Here is a 22,353-nt window from a genome sequence, read left to right as displayed (position 1 = left end):
AATGCATTATAAAAGGAAACACTCTCCTTAGAAAATATGGATTTTTATTCAGGATACTTTTTATAGCCTCATATAATTTCAATTTGCTTTTTGCAGCATGTAGAATGCTATAAGAGGAAACTATTTTCCCAACAATTCTTTAAATACAGATAGTCCTCGACTTACAACCCCAATTGAGACAAAAAAATCTGTTGTTAAATGAGACATTTGTTAAATGAATTTTGCCCCATTTTACGACCTTTCTTGCCACAGTTGTTCAGTGAATCAATGCAGCTGTTAAGTTAGTAACAAGGTTAAGTGAATCTGGCTTCTCCATTGACTTTGCTTGTCAAAAAGTCGCAAAAGTGATGACATGACTCCAGGATATTGCAATAATCATAAATATGAGCCACTTGCCAAGCATCTGAATTTTGATCACATGACCATGGAGATGCTGCCAGTCAGTGTAAAAAACAGTCATAAGTCACTTTTTCAGTGCTGTTGTAACTTCACTCACTGAATGAACTGTTGTAGGTTGAGGACTACGGTAACTAGACAAATTATTTTACACACACATTATTTCACATGGGTTGTCAGAGTTAAAAAAAAAAGAATCTGGTCAGAGTTTGCATTGCTATACTGATATCAGAATTTTTATTATTGTGAATTATACCCCATTTCCTTTTTTAAGTAATTAACTTTGCACACAAATGTGACTGTTTAAAAAAGTTTATTTTTTGACTTAGGTAATAATGAATGGCAGGAACACAGACAAATTATTCATTCTTAATGAAACGTATTAAAATAATTTCACCATAATTTATAAAATGTTACTTGTACAAAAAACATCAATAATGAACAAACATTATTCTTCATCCTCTTGGTATTCTTAGCAGGCCACGGATACGTCTAACAAGTGCTTGAATAAAAGTATGGCGTGACCGCACCTTAGAATACAGTCCTTCTATATCTAGAAGTTTCTTCTGAAGGGATTCTCCAAAATTATTGGTTGCCTCTAACTGAAGCTAAAAAGAAACAACAAAACCAAGATAATCTTTATTTATTAAATCCTTCTTTAATGCACTGCTAATTTAGATTCAGTAATATATATAAGTGGGTCCTATTTGAAGCATACCCAAACTTGCTTTTTAAAATCTTAAAAATAAACATACAGATTTATGAATTAACATGTCCTTGTTAAAAAAGTAAAAGGAACTTAAAATCCAATTGTGATATTATAACTGTCTGTAAGAATTGGAAGCCTATTACAATATTATTATTTTGAAGTTTTAAAATTTTGATTGGAAAGAGAAAGATGATAAAGGGATGACCCCAAGAAACTTAAATATCCCTAAATTTTTGTTGTCAAGTATATGAAAAATGATAAATACAAATAACAAATACAAATTACTCAAGTTTATGAAAAAAACTTCCAAATCTTCAGAACTAATTACAAGCATTATATTATTTTATTTTAAAGCTAATAAACTTTTACTTTTATAATAAGGTAAAATTTGCAAAGAAAAAAACAAGGCAAGGCATGCTTTTTGTTGGTTTACATTTTGTTAATTAATTGAAAACAAATGAAAAGAAAAATTCCGATTTTTGCTTTTCTTTAAAATTAATATTATAATAGAAAAATGTAAAGGAGAAGAGACGAAAAAAAGCAAATACTATTGGATAATTTCTTTTATTACAGAGCCAGTTTGGAGTAGTGGCTAAGGATAATTTCTTTTATTACAGAGCCAGTTTGGAGTAGTGGCTAAACTGGAAGACTGTAAATTCTAGAGTTTAGGTTAGTTGGGTAACCGTGGTCCCTCTCTCTTTCAGTTCTAAGAAGGTGGCAGTGGCAAACCATTTCCAAAAAACTTGTCAAGAAAACTGCCTGGACTACTTCAAGCAGTCACTATGTGTCAAAAACTGACTCAAAGAGACTAACCCTCCCACAATCCTTTATTACTAATATCATTCATAATTCACAAGTATGGTTATAGAACACTGGTGGGTTCTGGATCCCATTCCAACCGGTACGGTTGGAACGGGCTTGGCGTTGCCCATATGGATGTGTGCTGCACACATGCATCGTACCTGCCAGTGATACCTCTGCAACGCTCCAGCCAGGCGGGTGCGCGGAAGCGCCGAAGGTTTTAAAGGACCGGTAAGGAGCTCAAATGGGCGGGTGGGCCCTCTGGAGCACCATACTGGACGGGTACCCAGTGCTCTAGGCAGGCTCCGGTACGCCCGTACCGGGGTGTACCGCCTACAACCCACCGTTCTAGAAGCAATATTTATCAAGCTGGGTTGTTGTACATTTGACTATTCAGAATGAATAATTTCAAAGTTAAGTAGCAGTGAGCTATTCAAAACTTTTATTTTCAAGGACCAATAATCACAATAAAAGTTCCGTAGAGAGTCAAGCCCACTATTCATAAAGAAAAACCTTTGAAAGATCCTACCTGATCTATATCAAGTTGGCTTATTCTGCTCGATCCACTTGCTACATCAAAGTTCGTTTCTGAATTAAAGGAATGTTGGAATTAAAAATTACCATAGTTATGTCCAAAGCAAGCTTTAAAAATGTAGTTATTTTAAAGTTTCATAATATCTATACATGGAATCAAAAATTAAATATTTTATCAATTGATACCTTTGTTCTAGTACATATAATAGGCAGAGAAAATCTGAGATCCTTATACCAACTGCGTTTCTTAAAGGAGCCAACTCCATTCAGATGTTTTGGAGCAGGGGTCCCCAACCTTTCGGACCTCAGGGACCACTAAATTCATAATTTTAAATTCTGTGGACCACTAATATAACCTGCCTAATGACCGGTTGGGTGGGTGTGGTTAGGTGGTCATGTTACTGGGTGGGCGTGACCAACTCAATGTCACATCAAGGGGTGCCTCGCCAGCCTCTACGCACCCCTCCCCTCCCATCTACTCCTCACCTGCCCATCTGGCTCCTTAGGACCCCAACAGGAAACAGTTGTTTGAGCTAAGCAGCCACCATGAGAAAGAGTTGGCAAAACAGCTGACTCAGTTCAAATTGGATCTGACCAAGAAGGAGGCTCACCAGAAGCACCTCACTGAGGACTACGAGCATAGGCTTTCCAAGCAAAGGGAAGACCTGCAGGAATGCAAGGCCAGGTACTGGCGCCTGGAAGCTCAGTGGGCTGAGATGGTCAGCCAGTTTCAGGCCAGTATGCAGTCCTACTACAACAAAGCCCTCCAGCTCTTCGCCACCAGCGGCACTTCCCCCCAGCCTTTGCCCAAAGCCAGGAGGCTGAAGCAGACCCCAAGTCAAAATCCCACACCCCCCCCCCGCGACCTGCACAAAAAAGACCCTGAAGGGAGAGACTCTCTGCAGCAACACAAACGTTCATTGCACATATCCGGCCCAGGAGCCATAGTTTGAGGACCTCTGATTTAGTGCAATATAAAAAATGCAAATATTTTTTCTGCGGACCACCAAAATTTTCTCATGGACCACCAGTAGTCTACGAACCACAAGCTGGTGACCGCTGTTTTGGAGGACTTTTAACTTAGAGAAGTGGTAGGACAGCAATTACAGAACAGTGTAGCTGAAAAGAATTGTCTGAATCCCTTTTAGAGAAGAGAAGAGAAAAGAGAAGAGAAGAAAAGAAAAGAGAAGAGAAGAGAAGAGAAGAGATTCTTTATTGGCCAAGTGTGATTGGAAACACAAAGAATTTGTTACCGCTGCATAAGCTCTCAGTGTACCTATAAAAAGCAATGTGATAAATTTTAAGATAATAATAGGAGAAGGTAATAGGAAAGATGAGAAGGATAAGAGCAATACAGCACAACTACATGGGTAGTTATCCTTAGGCATAAGACAGTGCTGTGGGAATTAGATGTTTAGCAGAATGATGGCAGGACAAAAACTCTTTGTATCAAGCTGTTTTCGCATGCAATGCCCTTTAGTGGCATCCTGAGGGGAGGAATTGAAACACTTTATGTCCAGAATGTATACTTTTGGGTTGTAGAAATCTTTATATATATAAAGATATTTTAACAGAAAGCGGGGGAATTAAAACAAAAACAAAAATTAGAAAAACAAGGGATTGATATAGGATGGTTTTCACAATTGCAAATACAAGCAAGATATGAAAAAGATAAAAGGGAATACAGTTTTAACTTAGGAACTTCGGAGCTGGATAAGATATTTTTGGGAACAGAAGAAAAAATAATTAAGAAACTATATAGCTACCTATTAAGAACTAGCTTAGAAGAAGTGGTTAAAGATACGATGTTAACTTGGGCAAAGAATTTTGGCGATTGAGCTAGAAAAGTGGCAACAACTATGGGAAAGAAACTATAAATTAACCATGTCAACGGCCTATGAAGAAAACGTATACAAAATGTTCTATAGATGGCACATGACACTTGGAAAATTAGCAAAGATGTCTACAGACAAATCAGCAAATTGTTGGAAGTGTCAACAAGCAATAGGCTCATACTATCACATGTGGTGGACATGTGCAAAAGCAAGGGAATATTGGACTAAGATAAGAGTATGGTTAAAGAAAATGTTACAACAAGAAATAGAATTTAAACCAGAGATTTTATTAGGTATTATCCCAGAGAAATTCAAAAAAGAGGATACCTATTTGATTATACACGTAACTACAGCAGCAAGAATTGTATTTGCCCAAAATTGGAAATCAAATAAGCTACCAACAGATGAAGAGATAATAAAAAAGGTATTAGATTGTGCAGAGATGAATAGGTTGACAATGAAAATAAAGGATAAAGAGGAATTGGAGTACTTCAAGACATGGGGAAGATTCTATTATTGGCTAGAGAAAGGAAACTAGAAAAGAAAATAGGGAGAAATTATAGAACCCAGAAGAGGCACTGTTAAATGGAAAAGGTGGGGGGGGGAGAAGGGGAAAACAGAAAAGAAAATATTAAATATATAAGTATACAGCCAAAAGCGAGATATAAAGGGGAGGAAAATATAGATAGGATAGATTAACGAAGGTAAGGGAATAACAAATGATATCAATTATATTTGGGTCTGCGGAAATACCATCCCAAGGAAATATAAACTGAGGCCAGAAAGAGATACCTACAATAATAGAAAAGAAAGGAGGAAAACATGAAAGGAAGATGAGGAAAGAAAAAAGAGGCAAGGAGAGGAGGATGGAAGGGAGAGGAAGAGAAGGAGAGGGGAGGAAGGGGAGGAGGAGAAGCGGGAGAAAGGCAAGGGAAGAAGGAAGAAAATAGAGAAAGGAGGGAGAAAAAGGGAAAAAGAGGTGGTGTTACAACAGGGATGGTAAATAAAGCAACCCAAATTGTATATTATAACTATTAAATGAAATAATAAATGTATAAGAATGATAAATGTATAGAAGAATAACAACTACCGTATATACTCGAGTATAGGCCGACCCGAATATAAGCCGAGGCACCTAATTTTACCACAAAAAACTGGAAAAGTTATTGACTCGAGTATAAGCCTAGGGTGGGAAATGCAGCAGCTACCGGTAAATTTCAAAAATAAAAATAGATACCAATAAAGTTTTTGAATATTTATTTCAAAGAAAAACAGTAAACTAGCGGTGTATTCAATGAAATACTTCACTCACCTCATGATGCTGATGTCCCGCTGTGATGATGATGTCCCGTGCAGCCGCGGGAGCGATGTCCCGCCTCCTATGACACACGGCACAGTGATTCCTATCATTGGATCACTGTACCAGAGGAGGTGGGACATCGCTATGTGGCTGCTTGCCATAACAAGGAGGAGGTGGGACATCGTTGCAGAGCGGCAGGAGGGGGAGGAAGGGGAATCGTAAGACAGCCCTGCATTACATTAGAACGTGAGGAGGGGGGATGGTGCGGTGCGCGCTGCGCGGCAAACTGACACAGAGGGAGGGGAAACTCACAGGGGCACTGGGCCATTCACGAGTGTCACCCAGCGGCATGGCCCCGCCCCTTTTTCTCCTCCATTTCGGGCAAATTTTTCACTGACTCGAGTATAAGCCGAGGCGGCTTTTTTCAGCCCAAAAAGTGGGCTGAAAAACTAGGCTTATACTCGAGTATATACAGTATGTGAATGTAAACTTAAAATGCTATGTAAAATAATAAAAAATAAAAAAAATTCTCAGACAAAAAAATGATAATAATAATTACAATGATCAGATAAGACTACATTTTCATGTAGATCATTGTAAGATGATTTGGATGAAGGGAATATGATCCTCTTGATCTTCTGAACTTCTTGAGGGCCTTGGAAGTGATGAACCAGGGACTTGAAGCTGTTAGTGACTGGATGAGGGCTAACAAACTCGTGCTCAACCCAGATAAGACCGAGTGGCTGTTGTGTTTCCCTCCCACCAATTTGGCTAGTATTCCATCTCTCAGGCTAGGGGGGTCAAACACTACGCCCCTCAGACAGGGTCCGCAACTTGGGAGTCCTCCTGGACCCACAGCTGACTTTCGAACATCACTTGTCAGCTGTGACCAGGGGGGCATTTGCCCAGGTTCGCCTGGTCCACCAGTTGCGCCCCTACCTGAACCAAGAGGCTCTCACAACAGTCACTCGTGCCCTTGTGACCTCTAGGCTGGAATACTGCAATGTGCTCTACATGGGGCTGCCCTTGAAGAGTATTCGGCGACTTCAGCTAGTCCAGAATGCGGCCGCGCGAGCGATTGTGGGTGCACCTCGTTTCACCCACATAACACCTATCCTCCGCGAGCTGCACTGGCTACCTGTCGATCTCCGGGTGCGCTTCAAGGTGCTACTTGCCACCCATAAAGCCCTCCATGGTAGTGGATCTGGATACTTGAGAGACCGCCTACTGCCAATTACCTCCACACGACCTATTAGATCTCACCGGTTAGGCCTCCTCCGAGTCCCATCTGCCGGTCAATGTCGACTGGCAACTACGCGGAGGAGAGCCTTCTCGGTGGCAGCTCCGACCCTGTGGAACGATCTCCCCGTGGAAATTCGTACCCTCACCACCCTCCAGACCTTCCGCACAGCCCTCAGAACTTGGCTATCTCGTCAGGCCTGGGGTTAAGACTACAACCCGCCCGAATAGTATGAATGTTGTGTTTTAATTATGTATTTGTCTTATATGTTAAAAGTTTGTCTCCCCCCCCTTTTTAAGTTGTAAGCCGCCCTGAGTCCCCCCAGGGAAAAGGGCGGCATATAAATAAACTTTAAATCTAAATCTAAATCTAAATCTTTTATACCACTGGTCATGCTATTCTACTGAACAGTGTAGAGTGTGGGTGCCATAGGGGTCAGCCATCTCCTCTTTACTTTTCAATCTCTATATGCATCTACTGAGGAGGTCATCTATCAACACAGTATGAGGTACCATGTTGATGATACCCAACTGTTCTGACCCCCCCTTGACGGCTCGTTAACAAACGCAGACAAACCTAAAAGGAAGGCTTTACCTTATAAGTTTTCAGTTCAAACTGGCTTCGAGCCCAGAAATAACATAAACATCACTCTCCGATAAGAATTCAAAACAAAACTCTTACAAGCAATATGCACTTCTTCCGAAGTCTTCACGGATCAGTTTACAAGAAACACCAAAGCACTTGTCCAAGTATAACAGGCATAAATCACGATTAGTAATCAAACAATATTTTACCAAACACGGAACACACGAAGGAATGTTGACTCCAGCGACTGGGGCGTGGCAGCATCTGTCCTTTTATCCCCCAAACCTCCTCCCACAAGCCCCAGCTGCATCCTGAATTTTGTATCCCGAAAAAACTCTCAGCAGAACTGCTGAATCACAACCCTGAATTTTGTATCCCAAAAAAGCTCACAGCAGACATCTGCTGAGTCACAACACCCAACTATACATCTCCACCTTAAACTAATAAGGAATTTTAAATGAAAGTTATATCCCAGTGCCTGGAGGCTTCTTCATGAGAACAGGATCGCATTCTGGAAGTTCTGGATTCATGTTTCCTACTGGAGGAATAAGTGGAAACCCTTACCGAGGGGCAAGTTAAAACTTCCGTTTCAATTGCAACCGTCCCTGGAATGGGAGTCTTTATGATTCATGCATATAATTAATCACAAAATGTTTAGATGTTTTAGTTTTGTTGTAGTAGAATCCATTAAAACTACTCCAACCCTAATTGATTATAAACAGTTACACAATCAGCTGATTAAGCTTCAATGTAGGAATTTAAATAAATTTAAGGAAAATTACCTTGTAATCTTCTGCTCCTTGACTGAGTCCTGGGAGCCAAAAGAGAAGCTTGGGAATCTGCAGGTGTACAGTGTAGCAGATAGTGTTCAAGATGCCGCCAAAGAATAAAAAGACAGGTTTCTATAATATCTGCAAGCATATCTAGTAAAGGAGTTTGCATTTACATAATCTTGGGCATGTATATAACAAAATAAAGCAACAGCTAATATCTTTTACTGTAGTGACAAATAAGCACCTGTTTCATCCCCACATTTTAATCATTTCTTCCAGAATACATATAGATGATACTATCATTTTTAAGCAAAACACGTTCTCTGGTTGCAGTTTTTATTGCTTTCTCAAACATTATTAAGCTAGTTAATAACTTTATATTTAGACAGCTCAATTAATATTGCTAACAATAATCACAATCCCAAAATGCATGTAATGCCTCTTAAAGAAAATATCTTCCCAGAGGTGCCGCTGCATTTAAAATTTCACCATCTAAAAGAATTAAACAGTCTCTCACGAAAGTTCATTTTCTTAATTAATTTTAAAGGTTATAAAATTGTAATGATAGATCAATGGTCACACAGATTTTTGATATTTAAAAAACTATTATATCTGTTTACAGTTTCTGGAACAAAGACTAAGTTATTTAAAATCACAAAATGTTCAATTTGCAAGGTTGTTTTAAAAAATTAAACATTTAAGTTGGATAGCAGTGGAGGAAGTAACTTTTCACCATGTATGATTGTTAAGTTCTTAATTTTGTTCCTAAGTTTTAAAAGATGATCTCTGAAGTTTACTCTAAAAAATAATTGAGTTTCCACACAATGATCAAAGGATACAACAACACAGAGAAAGCAGTTTGGCTCGATTGTTGATCAGCTTCACTAAACGCCGCTTTGCTAAAATATACTTTTGGGTTGTAGAAATTTTGTCTACTCCAGCTAGAATAACAGACTGGCACAACTATGGAAAGAAACAAAGACCTATAAATGTGTAATATTGTGTAGGTAAGCACTATATAAGCTACGAGCTCTACAAAACCAACCTTTCATATAAACACACATATTATTCCAAATAATAAATAAGCTTCAAGAGAAATTTTACAATTGGAAATTCTGGAATATTACTTGTATAGCAACTTCAATACATTTGGCATGTCAGTCATTGAATAACTTGATAATCTCTGTAAAGATTTATTAAGAACAGAAAAATTTAAAAGTATGTTTATTCTACTAAGAAAAGCAAAAATATTTAGCTCCTTCTCATTCAGAACTTATACTATTACAATACAGATCTAAAAAGAGGTAGTAAATACCATCCCTCTTCATTGCACTGACACACCTTGTTAGTATCCCCTTCACTAATTCTTGTAATTACTGTCATATAAAACATTACATGCAGGGGTGCAACAATCAAAGGATAAAATTGGTGGAAATAGTGAAAGCAAGAGAAGGATACAGGAAGGTTACCTCTTTTATCTCTTCTGGTGGTAGCTGTTCCACATTTTGCAACTTGCTAACATTCTGATGATGACTATCATAGTAACTGAAGAAGTCATTAGCGCTTTGTTTTAAGAGATAGACAATAATACCCAGACCAGGCAATCGCCAATATGGAATCACTGGTGCTTGTGTATCTAAAGCAGGTAATAATAATTAAAGTTAAAGCAAAGAACATTTACCATAAAGTTGGATTCCATTAAATTAAAAACAATCTTAATCTAAAATAAGGGCTAAAAATAAATTTATTACAAAAGTGTGGCTTCCATTATCATGCATTTGATATTGCCTTCCCATCCACATGTAGTGTACAAACATATAGAAAATAAGTAATAAAGTATGCTACATATATAAACATTGAGAGCAAAGTCATACAGACATATATGGTATGACATATTATATGGAAGATAATCATACTATCAAACTCAATAACCATGAAATTCGGTATATTGCTGACCTAATGCTTTTACAAACTAAAACAGCCTCTGTGGCAGAGAATGTTTAGGTTCTGCATTAATCTTGACATCCCAAATGTAAAAGCAGGCTTATAAACAGGACATAAAGAACAGTCTTAGTACATGAGAATATGGGAAGAATCGTTAACTATAATATCTAGAATGCATTTTTAAGGTACCCAAGTAAACCTACCCTGCCGAGGTCCTTCTCGATTGGTGGACTCAGAGAGGCTGGGAGTGAATAGGCAAACTGTATGTTCAAAAGTAGGGGCACACTGTAGCATAAGCAGCTGGCAATATTCCATCACATTGGCACAGATCTGCAGACATAGATGTAAAGGTTTTTTAAAAAAATACAATGTCTCTTACTGCTATGAAAAAGGCACAGAAAATAGAAAAAAAAAATGAAAATAACAGTCTTTGTTTCTTTGTTTTTATTTATAACCAACCTTTTGTACAGGAGGCCAAATTGGTGGGCGTAGTACTCTTATACATTCCCTGCAACAATAATCTTGTGAGGAAAGTTGGGTTGATGATTGACCCAAGAGAGAGGAACTAAGTCCCTTTGGGAGCTTTGCAGCAGAGAATGAACTAGAACCTGGGTCTTCTTAATCCTAGTACACCACCTCAATCACTATATCACCTAGTTTCTCACTTTTATACACCAAAGTTCACTGAATGGCTCACCTGTTGCATGGCTAGTTCAAGATCATCTCTCTTGTTCACTCTATCCGCATCTGTGTGATCATCTTGCAACCTGAATTGGCGCAGTCTCTCTGAACTACCAAACCGTGTGAGTAGGCCTAAGCATTGGCGCTAACAGCAAATGAAAATAAGCCAATGATTAATTCTGTTCTCCAGATGTTTACAATTAATTGTATAAAAATTCAATGTGTTGTTTAAGCTATAAAATCATATTCTGCATAACTGACAATATTAAATTAAAATTCTTTCCTTTTCCATTTTTGCTTGATGATTTATCTGTTCTGAAAATTTGCAATTAAAAATTCTGTTCCTGAAAGTATGATACTTTATTCATCTTCCCTACCCCGCTCCTCACAAAATTCTACTCCATAATGTAACATGGGCCGTACCTTATGTTCCTTGTTTCTGCACACCTTTTATGCCCTAAAGTTCATTCTGCAAAATTATTTGTTGTATATATAAATATTATGCCACAACTAATTCTGTTTTTGGAACAGGATAGGAAATATGTTTATTTTGATGGTAAATTTCAGCTAAATTGTAACATTTATTCTTTTGTCAAAAAATAAGAAATACTTTACACAGCCTATAAAAATATATATAAAACTTATTTTATCATAAGCTTCTTGGAATTGATGAAGATTTAAGTGTGCAAGTAGTAAAAAAAAAACAATTGCTATAATTACAGAAATTTACCTGAAATCGCCCTATATGTCCTTGTAATTCAATCTGCATTCCTTCATTGAAATCAAGGTCAAAGTCACCCAGCACACCTAATGAAACAACACTACATAATAGATTCAAATTGTTTTTTATAAGGGCATCCTCTGTTAGGCTGTAGTAATCACTCATAAATCACTTTATTTAGTAGGATCACATTAATTTTTAGTTGTTTATTGTTTCAGAATTTTCTTGCAATTTTAAAAAATTCTTTTATTATATGTTTTTGTATTGTTGGTCTTTTTCCTGTGTTTTGTCTTGGATCCTTAATAACCTTTGGTTGGATCTCTGAATATAACATCCTTGGAATATATGAAATTACGTACCCTTAGCCAAGTTTCATTCAATAAATACAATACTTAAAACTTCTTCTGCACAAAACAATGTCCATCTATCAAGAAACAAAGCTACCAGCATCCATTTTAGCTTTTCTAATAAGCAGATTCTGCTGAACTGTATAAATAAAATAGTTCAGCATTCTAACTTCTAAAAATACACATAGTGATTTTGACTGATTGATTCGCTCCCTGGAAGTGTCACATATAATGAATATGTGAATCTAAAATTCATATTAGAATGCAAGACCATAATATCTATTGCATGAACTATGAAAAGCTTCCGTGAACTTTCTCTACCTGCTCTATACAAATGGAACATTTTTATAATATATTTTTTACACATTTACTCTTATTCTAGTTGTTTTGTATCAAAAACAAAAAAAAATATCTTGCCTGGTAAAGCAGCTTTGCTGATTATTCCAGTTAGTAATGCCAATTCTTGCAAGGCTCCCACACTAACTTCTTGACACCGCAAGATTGCTTGGACAGCATCTGAATGGGATATTAGGAACTGCAAAACCTATGAGAGAAAGAGGCGGGGGGGAGGGAGGAGAGAGAGGGAGGGAGCGAAGGAGGGAAAGTGGGGTGGAAGTAAAGTTAAAATGTAATTAATTCAGGGAGCTAGAAATAGGAGAATGATATCCAGTATCCAATAGAACTAGAATAATTGAAATGAACAGCTAGTGCTACCAAAAGTTTCTGTCATCTTACCTGTCTGGCAGCCTGAGCATGTTGTGCCATGCTAGAAGTAAGGATGATTTGGCAAAGCTGGAGAGCAGGCAAAATAATCTGGTGGTAACGCTCCACAGGAGCAGGAATGAAGACTGGAGGGTCTCGCATTCCAAATATTCTTAAAGGAAGAAGCAAAAAAGGAAACCAATAATCTGTTTATCTTTAAAAAAAACCTTGAAAATTCACCACAATACACATTTACAATTATAAAATACAAAAGATATCTCTGTATACTCTCAGAATACTTACCTAGCTTAGTACTAGCTTGGTTTATGACATAAATCCTAACACAGGTAATCCTTTAGTAACAACCTTAATTGTAGTGGCATCTCCATCTAGATTGGAGAAAGATCTTTAAAGGGGTGGGTGGGGGCGGATGGAGAGACTTAGAGTCCTTGCACTTGCAGAAAGTGCAGTGGTCTACCAGAATCCCCAAAGCCTCATCAGACTGTTTCCAAGGGAATGTATTCAGTCTGGCAAGATTTTTGTAAGATAGGTGACCAGCAATAAAACATCTGCTGCAGTCTATTCATGAGTACCGTATTTTCACGACTATAAGCCGCACTGAAAATCCTAAAATTTGATCCTAAACCGGCAGTGCGGCTTATAACCCGGTGCGCTTTATATGTGGAAAAAGATCTCCCAGCTGCTTTCGCGGCCCCCTGGAGCGCCAAGAACCTTCGCGCTCTTCTCCGCTCCTCGCGAGTGCAATAGATGTCCAGAAGCGGCTTTTCGGGCTAATGGGGATTGGATTTCCAGCTCGATAGCCCCTGCCGCTTCTGGACGTCTATTGCAGTTGTGAGGAGCCGAGGAGAGTGCGGAGAACAGCGCGAAGGTTCTTGGCGCTCCAGGAAGCCGCGAAAGAGGCTGGGGGAGGCGCACGGCTTGGTTTCTCCTCCCTGGACGTCGCAGCAGCAGCCCCAAACTCACCGATCTCAAGTGTTTTTTCGCATCGGGGTGTGCTGCAAGAGCATACCCCGATGCGAAAAACACAGAGTACGGTGCGCTTGGGGCTGCTGCTGCGACGTCCAGGGAGGAGAAACCAAGCCATGCGCCTCCCCCAGCCTCTTTCGCGGCTTCCTGGAGCGCCAAGAACCTTCGCACTGTTCTCCGCACTCTCCTCGGCTCCTCACAACTGCAATAGATGTCCAGAAGCGGCAGGGGCTATCGAGCTGGAAATCCAATCCTCATTAGCCCCAAAAGCCGCTTCTGGACATCTATTGCAGTCGTGAGGAGCGGAGAACAGCGCAAAGGTTCTTGCCGCTCCAGGAAGCCGCGAAAGAGGCTGGGGGAGGCGCACGGCTTGGTTTCTCCTCCCTGGACATCGCAGCAGCAGCCCCAAACTCACCGAACTCTGTGTTTTTCGCATCGGGGCATGCTCTTGCAGCACACCCCGATGCGAAAAACACTGAGATCGGTGAGTTTGGGGCTGCTGCTGCGACGTCCAGGGAGAAGAAACCAAGCCGTGCGCCTCTCCCAACTGCTTTCGTGGCTTCCTGGAGCGCCAAGAACCTTCGCGCTGTTCTCCGCTCCTCCTCGCGACTGCAACAGATGTCCAGAAGCGTCGGGAAACGTGCGGCTTATAACCCGGTGCGCTTTATATGTGGAAAAAGTTTGAAAAATTAACGTTAATTGATACTGCGGCTTATAATCCGGTGCGGCTATTGGTCGTGAAAATACGGTAGTTCTGGTATAGCCCATCTAGCACAGATAGCTGGGAATTGATCATTTGGAATTATTATTTGTTCCGAGATTTAAGTGGAGGTCATGATTTAGATAGATGGATACATTTATTTAATAACTGGCCGGAAAACAAAAAAAAACCAAAAACAAAATTCAGCTTTGAATTAACATTAAAGTGAATGAAATCTTAGATTTATTTATTTGATTTACATAAATGATTTCTCAGCCCGCAACACAGGCGGCTGCAATATACACAAATCCTTGTAAAATAATAAACAATTAAAAGAAAAAGTCCTTCGGGATTGGGCGGCATATAAATTTTAATAATAAATAAATAATAAATAAATAAAAGAAAAAATTAAAAAAATTAACAAAACATAGATTAATATAACCAGTTACTCTTTATAAAACTATCAAACCCTATATTTTTAAAACAAATGTAACAATTTACCAGTAAGTGAAATAATTTCAAATCTAGTCAAAACATGCACTATAAACATACAACACTAAAAACATTGCTTTATCCTAACCAGGATATTACTTTGGAAATCTGGTGTATAAGCTTACCCTTGTTGATCTATTTCTGGCCGCATATCATATACCTGAAACTGTGCAAGTTTCACTATTACTCCAGATCTCAATAACTCTAGTGCTCCTTGCTGTATTTTTGCTACTTTGGTCAGGAAGGCCTTGAGGGGGAAAAAATAAATCTTTTATTTGTTAACAACAAGAACAAGGATCTAAAAATCAGAATATATAGCAAGGATTTGCCAAGTAGTTAGAAGCTCATCTCCTAAATCTCACTCATTAGGTCATCCTTCCTTCTTCCCTGCAGAAAGAGACTGCATTGAGTGATGTTGTATCGGCAAAATGGTGATTCAAATATTGATTTTAACAAGTCACAAACAGACCAAGGGTCAAGATAAATTTGACATAAGATTTTGGAATTAATTATAAAGAAACCTTCCTATGGGAAAATGCTTTTGTTTTGAATTACTTAAAATCATTAAGAAAATAGAATTTTAATAATTGAATACTAAAGGGAACTAAAAATTACAATTAAAGGAGAAAAAGACTCAAACTAAAATTACAAATATGAATGAACCAAAATATTTTACATTGAAGAAACTGAAGGATAGTTTTGAACAATCAACCTGGAAGTTAATTTTAAGACTATCTGCCTCTGTAGAGAGTCTGTATTTAAAGATGTTATGGAAAAGGAACTGATTTGAAAGTGAATTTAAAAATGACAGGCCACAAAAAATAGAAAAATATATCACATTGGCTTATATCCTAGTAACTGAAAGAGATATACAAATAACAAACCAAGAGTGACTTAGATAATTCTCCTATTCTGGATTTGCAAAAGAGAAAGTACAAAGAAGTATATTATTTAAACCGATTAGAGTAAAAGGGAGGAATATAAAGTAGATTTAGATATGTTATCTCTAATGAACCTTGCTGAATTAGGACTGATGAGGTTTTAAAGATTTGTTTATAGATAAGAGACGAGATACGGGAAGAAGAGATCACTTGCTGTATTTTAAGAGAAGGTGCTAAATTATTAAAATTGTTTATACTTGCTGAGATGACACAGGAAGTTTGTGTGTGTGTGTGTGTGTGTGTGTGTATTTCTTTCCATACTCTTATTATTTTTCTTTTCTACTTTTTTATTTTCTGCACCTTATAGGTTTTTCCTTTTAATTCTTTTTTATTTATAGTTTCTATTAGCTTTTATTGTTGTAATTTAAAAGAATTAATTGGGAAGGCTGTGGGAACGCTGGATAGTAAGTATGCTTTGATTTACTTCTTTTGAATAAGCTTGTATTGCAAAGCAGAAAGAGAAACTTCATGTGAAGTGGTAGAACAGATTAGACTTCAGAGCCTTTTCTGTTTTCAACAAAGGTTTCATAAAAATATGCTTTAGATATGAAATTGAAAGTTCTTCTAATCTAGCTAACAGATAGAGAGTATTCAGAGATATGGACAATGTGCATGCAAAGATTTAAAAAGTGAAATTTTTGTGACATAACGAGTTACGTGTTAGTGCTAAATGCTGGCTGGTTGTTTTAGTACAACAGAAGCAGAATTTTCACAGAATCTCACCATTTTTGACTCATAGGTATACAGCGCTTAAGCAAAGGAGGCTGTGGTATAAGTAAACTTTGCAACTTGAGATCATCATCCGCCAGGCTGTCAACAAGCACTTTTAAGTAGCCACTGTTGGAGAGATATAATAACCACTGGTGCTGTTTATCTATAGAGACGATACGGTCCAGTAATGCTAGTGCTAGCATCTAAAAAACAAAGAGAGATTAAGTTACTTTACAAGAATGCAGAGTCTCTGCTTAGAAAGATTTGATTCATATCTTTAAACTTGAATTACTCTCATCAATTTTAAATAATAATAAATGGAGTTTGTAGGTTATATATTATTGCATTTTATACCTTTATAACACAACTGTATAAAAACCAACCTATCAAAATACTATGTATTGATAGTTCAACATAATCATTGTTGTTATTATATATGTAGTATTTTGATTGTTGCAACGTAATTGCCCATCACCAAAGACTTAAGTCTGTTCAAAATTAATAGGTCTAATTTTATTTACCCGTCCTATCTCATGTCCATCACAGGCATCTCTGCAGACTACCTCCATTAGGGCAGAACCATAGCTTTCAATAATAGCCATGTTTTCTCTCTGCAGTTTACTGAAACCATCTTCAGGAGCTGTTAAACACTCCCACATGGACTTTTTGGCTGTAAAATAGATCAGAGTATTAAAAATAACGCCTTTTCTCTTTAAACTGTATCATAAATTGTATTTAGCAAAAATATATACTGTAGAAGGATAATAGCGGGACAGGTGAGAAAACATAAAAAAATAAAGTTGCTTTGAGCCAGATTTGATTCCTGATGATTTCATATATGGAACGGTTTACCAATTTTTTTCTGAGAATGTTTAAAATTTGGTAACTTTTCCTATATAGTCCTATTATCTTCTAGATGTTTCCTAGAGAAGTAGTATCCAAGCCCAAGTCTGCTTAGCTTTTCAAGTGAGATCTCTTTGTGCAAAAAGCACTGAGAATTTAGGTACAAGAACAGATAATTGAAAACTTCACAGTATTAATGCTGGTGGAAAACAGATACTGGGATTTCAAACTTTAGACCTGAAAGTTGTTTTAAGAAATTTAAGAACTTCACCACTACTAATGTTTATAACATCTTATTCTGTAGAGATGGACTGTATAAGAAACTGTGTAGAATGTCATATTTTCTATCATTAGATTGTATTTTACCTGCTTCTAGGGTATCTGGTTCATCTGGTCGTTGAGCAATCTGCAAATAATAGAGCAATGATCCATACAGGTGTGTCCTCACTCGCTGGAATCCACCACCTATTCAGCGAGAAAGAGAGAAGCCAGCAAATGTAGAATTATACATATGTGTGCCTTCAATTATATGTACAATGCTAACTTTGCAATGAAAACAACTATTATTCCATAAAAGCTAAAGCAGGAGTAATCAATTGTTCCATTCTTAGCAAAATTAAAATAGAAAACATTATAAATATACAACCACTGTCCTCTATTTTTGTCAGTACAACCCACGTGCATCCTCTATTGCTTATGGCTCTAACCGTTAAATAAGATGTGCAAACCTAATTTAAGTATCATTTTTAATTTAATGAAACAAAATAAAAATACGTTCAATTCCATATTATTTATGGAATTCCTTTCCAGTAAGTATAAGTGATTTATGTATTCACCGGTCTTCAGAATAAAATCCAGAATTTTTTTCAATATGATATGTAAAGAAGAGTCTCCAATGGAGGCAAATCCCACTGCCAAGTCTTCGGAAGCAGGTGATGTAGCAAAAGAACCATCCAACATTAGGACAAATTGGGAATGTCCAGGCATAGGAATAGAAAATGGCTCCTTTTGTTCTGTTCGTACAGATTGGCTTAGGTGAGCAGTCAAAGTGAACACGGCTCCTGCCACAACAGGCATTAATTCTTGAGCTGCATCTTCATTCAAAATCTTGCAGGAAGAAAAAAAAGTAATGGTCTTAAGTCATATAAGTGACAAGGTTTCTATCATCAAATGAGTCTCAAACTGCTATTAAACTGTCTCTGATATATTTCCCCTTTCCTTACTCTGTATTTTACAATTTAATTTTAGAAGAATCTCCTTTTAAACAACATAATGTATCAATAGATCTTTATAGTTTACCTTATCATGTAAATCTTGCAATAGATCACGGATAATAAGCTGCCTGTCTTCAGATTGTATGAGGTCCTGTGGGCAGGCAGTTAATATGATTTCAACCAGCTGCCTCCAGGACTCCAGAGCATGTTTCTTTGCATACAGACACTGAAGAAGCTTGTTCCTTTCCACAACATACTGAAGAATTGTATTGATTTCCTGGAAGTCAATAGAAAAAATATTCACTAATAATAACAAAAAACAATTAATCAAGTTATACTATTATGATATCAGTTTACAACCAAGCAGGGAATATTCATGCCAGAAATATTTTGGGGATGTTGAAAACAAGTTGCATAAAAGGAATTTATATTATTTTCATGGAATTTCCTTTAAACACCATAAAAATGTTTGATGGTGAGAAATCATAGGAAAAACTGGAAGGGGCTTTTAGGTGAGGAAGGATGAACTAAGGCATCTCCAAATTAGCAAAGATGATAATCACAACTAAGACCTAAGAACCTGTGAACAGACTGGTCTCACAGAACCTCTCTGGATAAGGAGATGGTAGGAGATGATTCACTTGTGCTCCAGACACTTGTTCCTCATGAAGAGACTACAGGACAGAGGTTTCTCATGAGTTTGAGTTCTGGGAGATTAAAAGAACCATCATGCTCTCAATTGCAGCAAAGTATTTTAAAGGACACTGAACTCATTCACTCACTCACTCACTTTCTAACCGCTTTTAGAAATTATCTGAAATCATCCTTTCTTTTTTTCTCTGTATATCTTTTATTTTTCTTTTACTTTCCCTTCTTCTTGAGTTTAATTTGTATTTTTTCAATATTGTTATTAAAGCTTAATATAGATAGTCCTTGATTACAACCACCTCCATGATGGTGCAAAAAATTTTTTTTAAAAAAAGAAGATACTGGATATATCCTCGTTGATTACAATCTTATATATTTTTAAATTCCCATTTCTTAAAAGTAATAATAAAACTGGGATTCTAGCAGTACAGCCTGCTTATAAATATCACTTCCAAATTGGTAAGCATTATATAAAATATTTACTAAAGCAAATAATAATACATCCCCATAACCTTTTTCAAAATCAATCATTCTAGTTATTTCATTTCTTTACCTCCATAAGTAAAGGTCTCTGTCCAAGGGCTGCCATTCCTTGCAAGGCATTAACTTCAGCAATCAGAACTTTGTGAAGATGCTAGGATTGAGGAAGAGAAGAATGTCTAATGCACAGTAACAATACTAAACCTAGCTGTGAAGAGCATTTTCACCCTTTCATTTATTTCTTACTTTTGTCCATTTTACTTTCATCCTAGATAAAATGATACTTTAATGAAGCTACCCAGGAAAAATACAATACACATCATGAAATGTGAGTTTATAACACTCAGTTCAATGTAGTATTTTATTTTGCCAGGAAGAAGCTGACTATAACTTTATAAGAAAATCTCTCTCTCTCCAGAACTAACTTTCAAATGAAAATAAGGATACTAATGAATATATTAAGAATGAATACTCAATCCCAGAATTACCAAACATATTTTAAGAACATGAAGCAAACTTGATAAATATATAAATAACAACTCTGGCCCCTAATAAAACTGGGAGCTAAAATCCATTTCAAACCTTTGCTTCAAACTCAAGCAGAAGGCCCACACATGCATTACTGTGGGTGGATCAGCTCTTAAAGTGTGTTTTTATATATATACCCCAACATTTCCCAAAACTTGCTGACCTTCACATTGCAGATAATGGTCCATGTGCAGTCCTATTCTCACAGTTAGCAATGACCTCCTCTATTTGAGCACGGTCAAAAAAATCTAGTTGCAAAGGCTCTGGGATCTCTTGACTGAAGTCAATTGAATCAAGGATGCTCAAGATTTTCCTATGCACTGAAGATATTAGAAATCAATTTAGAAATTTCTGGAATCAGACAAAAAAAGAATTCAGCTGAACTCTAAAGATGTAAATGACAAACTTTATGATTTAGTTGTTTTTCTATTTACCACAATTCTACATTTTATTTCTATTATCCACCATCAGAAAGACACACCACTCTATACTTACATTCAAATTCTGAAACAGTATAGCTCCAATCCAACAGGTAATTTACAATGCACAAAATTGAACTGTGAGTGCTTTTAGCATTTGTTAAAGTTTTATGCTCTTGGAGCTAGTGACATTGAACATTACTATCAGGCACAAAGAATCAGGACAAAACATTTAAGTGGCAGTTAAGAAGATTTATTGCTAAGCCTAGTAAACAAGATTCTAGCTAATTAACCTTCATTGTAAATTGGCAAAAGATAAAAGTCAATGGAATTCAAGAGGGGTTGGACTTAGATGTTTGTAAGAATGTAACAACTCTAGGCTGATGAATTGCTTAATTGCCCCTCCCTTCCCATTCTGTCTCTTCTTCTGTTACAACACAATATTTTAGGAAGATAACAAAAGGAGAAAATCCCAAAATTTCAAATTGTTTATTAATTTCTGGATTGTGCCCTCCTCATTTCTTTGTAATGTATTAAGTTACTCCCTATTATACAGTGCAGAAATATCATAAAATATGTATGCCAGAAGCCAAAAAATGATGTATTATATAACACCTATACAGAAATATATTTATCATTTATAAATTAAAGTATATTATGATTTTTCAACAATTTCTGAGTGTTCTGATTATAATAAACAGGCAAGCAAAAAAGAGAGAACCAGTTCTCAACCTGGGGTGCCAGCACTCCTAGGGGGTGTGAGATGGCAGGTGTGAGACAAAGAGTGCATTGTATCCCTTGGCGATGGGTCATGAGTCACAATTACTTTTGTAGTGGGTGAGAACATTAATCATCATTTTGTAAGAGTATGGGGCATAGAAAAGGTTGGAAGGCACTAGGATAGAAACCAGAAGACTGAATTCTAGTCTGCCTTAGGCATGAAAGCTGCAATAGTTTTATTACAGCAGTCAACATAATAGTCACTATATTCTTAATTACAACCTCTAAAGTAGGTCTTCACAAATAGCTTACCCTTGGAAGCAGTGTCAAAGTGAAGGAATCCAGTGACAGAACGACTATCATCTTCTATCCCTCCTTCACCATCAGCTAAGAAAATTAAATTTAAAAAATTAAAATTAATTTATAAGCCACCCAATTTTACCACAGAATAAATTTAAAGCAATAAAATACAAATATCTGCACACTTGAAGTAGCTGCACAAACTGAAAGATGCAAACTTTAATACTCTTCGTTACACTAACATACATTTGTTACATATTGATAGCAATATACTCCACTCCACTACTAATTTTACACTGAGAGAAATGAACAATAAAAACCATGTTTTATCTTAATAGGCAAGAACAATGTGCTATACAGAATAAACTGATTGTTAATATGTCAACTTTGGCTAAACCAATGTCTCCATTATTTAAATATGCTTGCTTCCCTCACTCCTAAATCATAACATTACATTCTCTATGAGAAGAACTAGAAACTGTTATGATAAAAGTATTAAACAACTAAATATGAAAATGACAACGAATTCCAAAAAGAAAAAAAAAGGCCTTTAGATATAATAATCCGGACTCTTCTATCTATCTAGCCAAATTCCATTTACCTAAGTAAGATCTAACTGGGACATCATCGAGAAGGAGCTGCAACAGTCTCTGTGTGTGAGAACGCTGGCGGTTCAGTGATGTAACTCGCAATTCTATAGATGCAGTTTTCATTAACCATGACATCTGATTCAGGCAGGAATCTCATGCTCTGAGTAGAAGTGACAGACAGAAACAGCACACACAGTAAAACACACACACAC

The 22,353-nt window shown here is 36.9% G+C and overlaps 1 protein-coding gene across 1 annotated transcript in view; it reads right to left on the bottom strand.

The window, feature by feature from the left end:
* Positions 1–692: 692 nt before the first annotated feature.
* Positions 693–22,353, bottom strand: part of NUP205 (nucleoporin 205) — a 57,973-nt gene continuing 36,312 nt past the window's right edge. The window contains 23 exon segments of the mRNA XM_032221233.1: positions 693–1,004; positions 2,436–2,494; positions 8,183–8,311; positions 9,013–9,136; positions 9,643–9,809; positions 10,321–10,447; positions 10,815–10,943; positions 11,529–11,605; positions 12,284–12,410; positions 12,602–12,740; positions 14,873–14,994; positions 16,412–16,437; positions 16,440–16,602; positions 16,921–17,069; positions 17,609–17,707; positions 18,079–18,349; positions 18,542–18,733; positions 19,658–19,738; positions 20,276–20,292; positions 20,295–20,432; positions 21,564–21,638; positions 22,153–22,287; positions 22,290–22,301. Coding sequence (XP_032077124.1) covers positions 852–1,004; positions 2,436–2,494; positions 8,183–8,311; positions 9,013–9,136; positions 9,643–9,809; positions 10,321–10,447; positions 10,815–10,943; positions 11,529–11,605; positions 12,284–12,410; positions 12,602–12,740; positions 14,873–14,994; positions 16,412–16,437; positions 16,440–16,602; positions 16,921–17,069; positions 17,609–17,707; positions 18,079–18,349; positions 18,542–18,733; positions 19,658–19,738; positions 20,276–20,292; positions 20,295–20,432; positions 21,564–21,638; positions 22,153–22,287; positions 22,290–22,301 — 2,711 coding nt within the window. The 3' untranslated portion in view covers positions 693–851.

Source organism: Thamnophis elegans, chromosome 7, assembly GCF_009769535.1.
Source record: "Thamnophis elegans isolate rThaEle1 chromosome 7, rThaEle1.pri, whole genome shotgun sequence".
Lineage (NCBI taxonomy): Eukaryota > Metazoa > Chordata > Lepidosauria > Squamata > Colubridae > Thamnophis > Thamnophis elegans.
The sequence above is the reverse complement of the archived record's forward strand: the minus strand, read 5'-3'. Positions and strand labels throughout refer to the sequence as shown.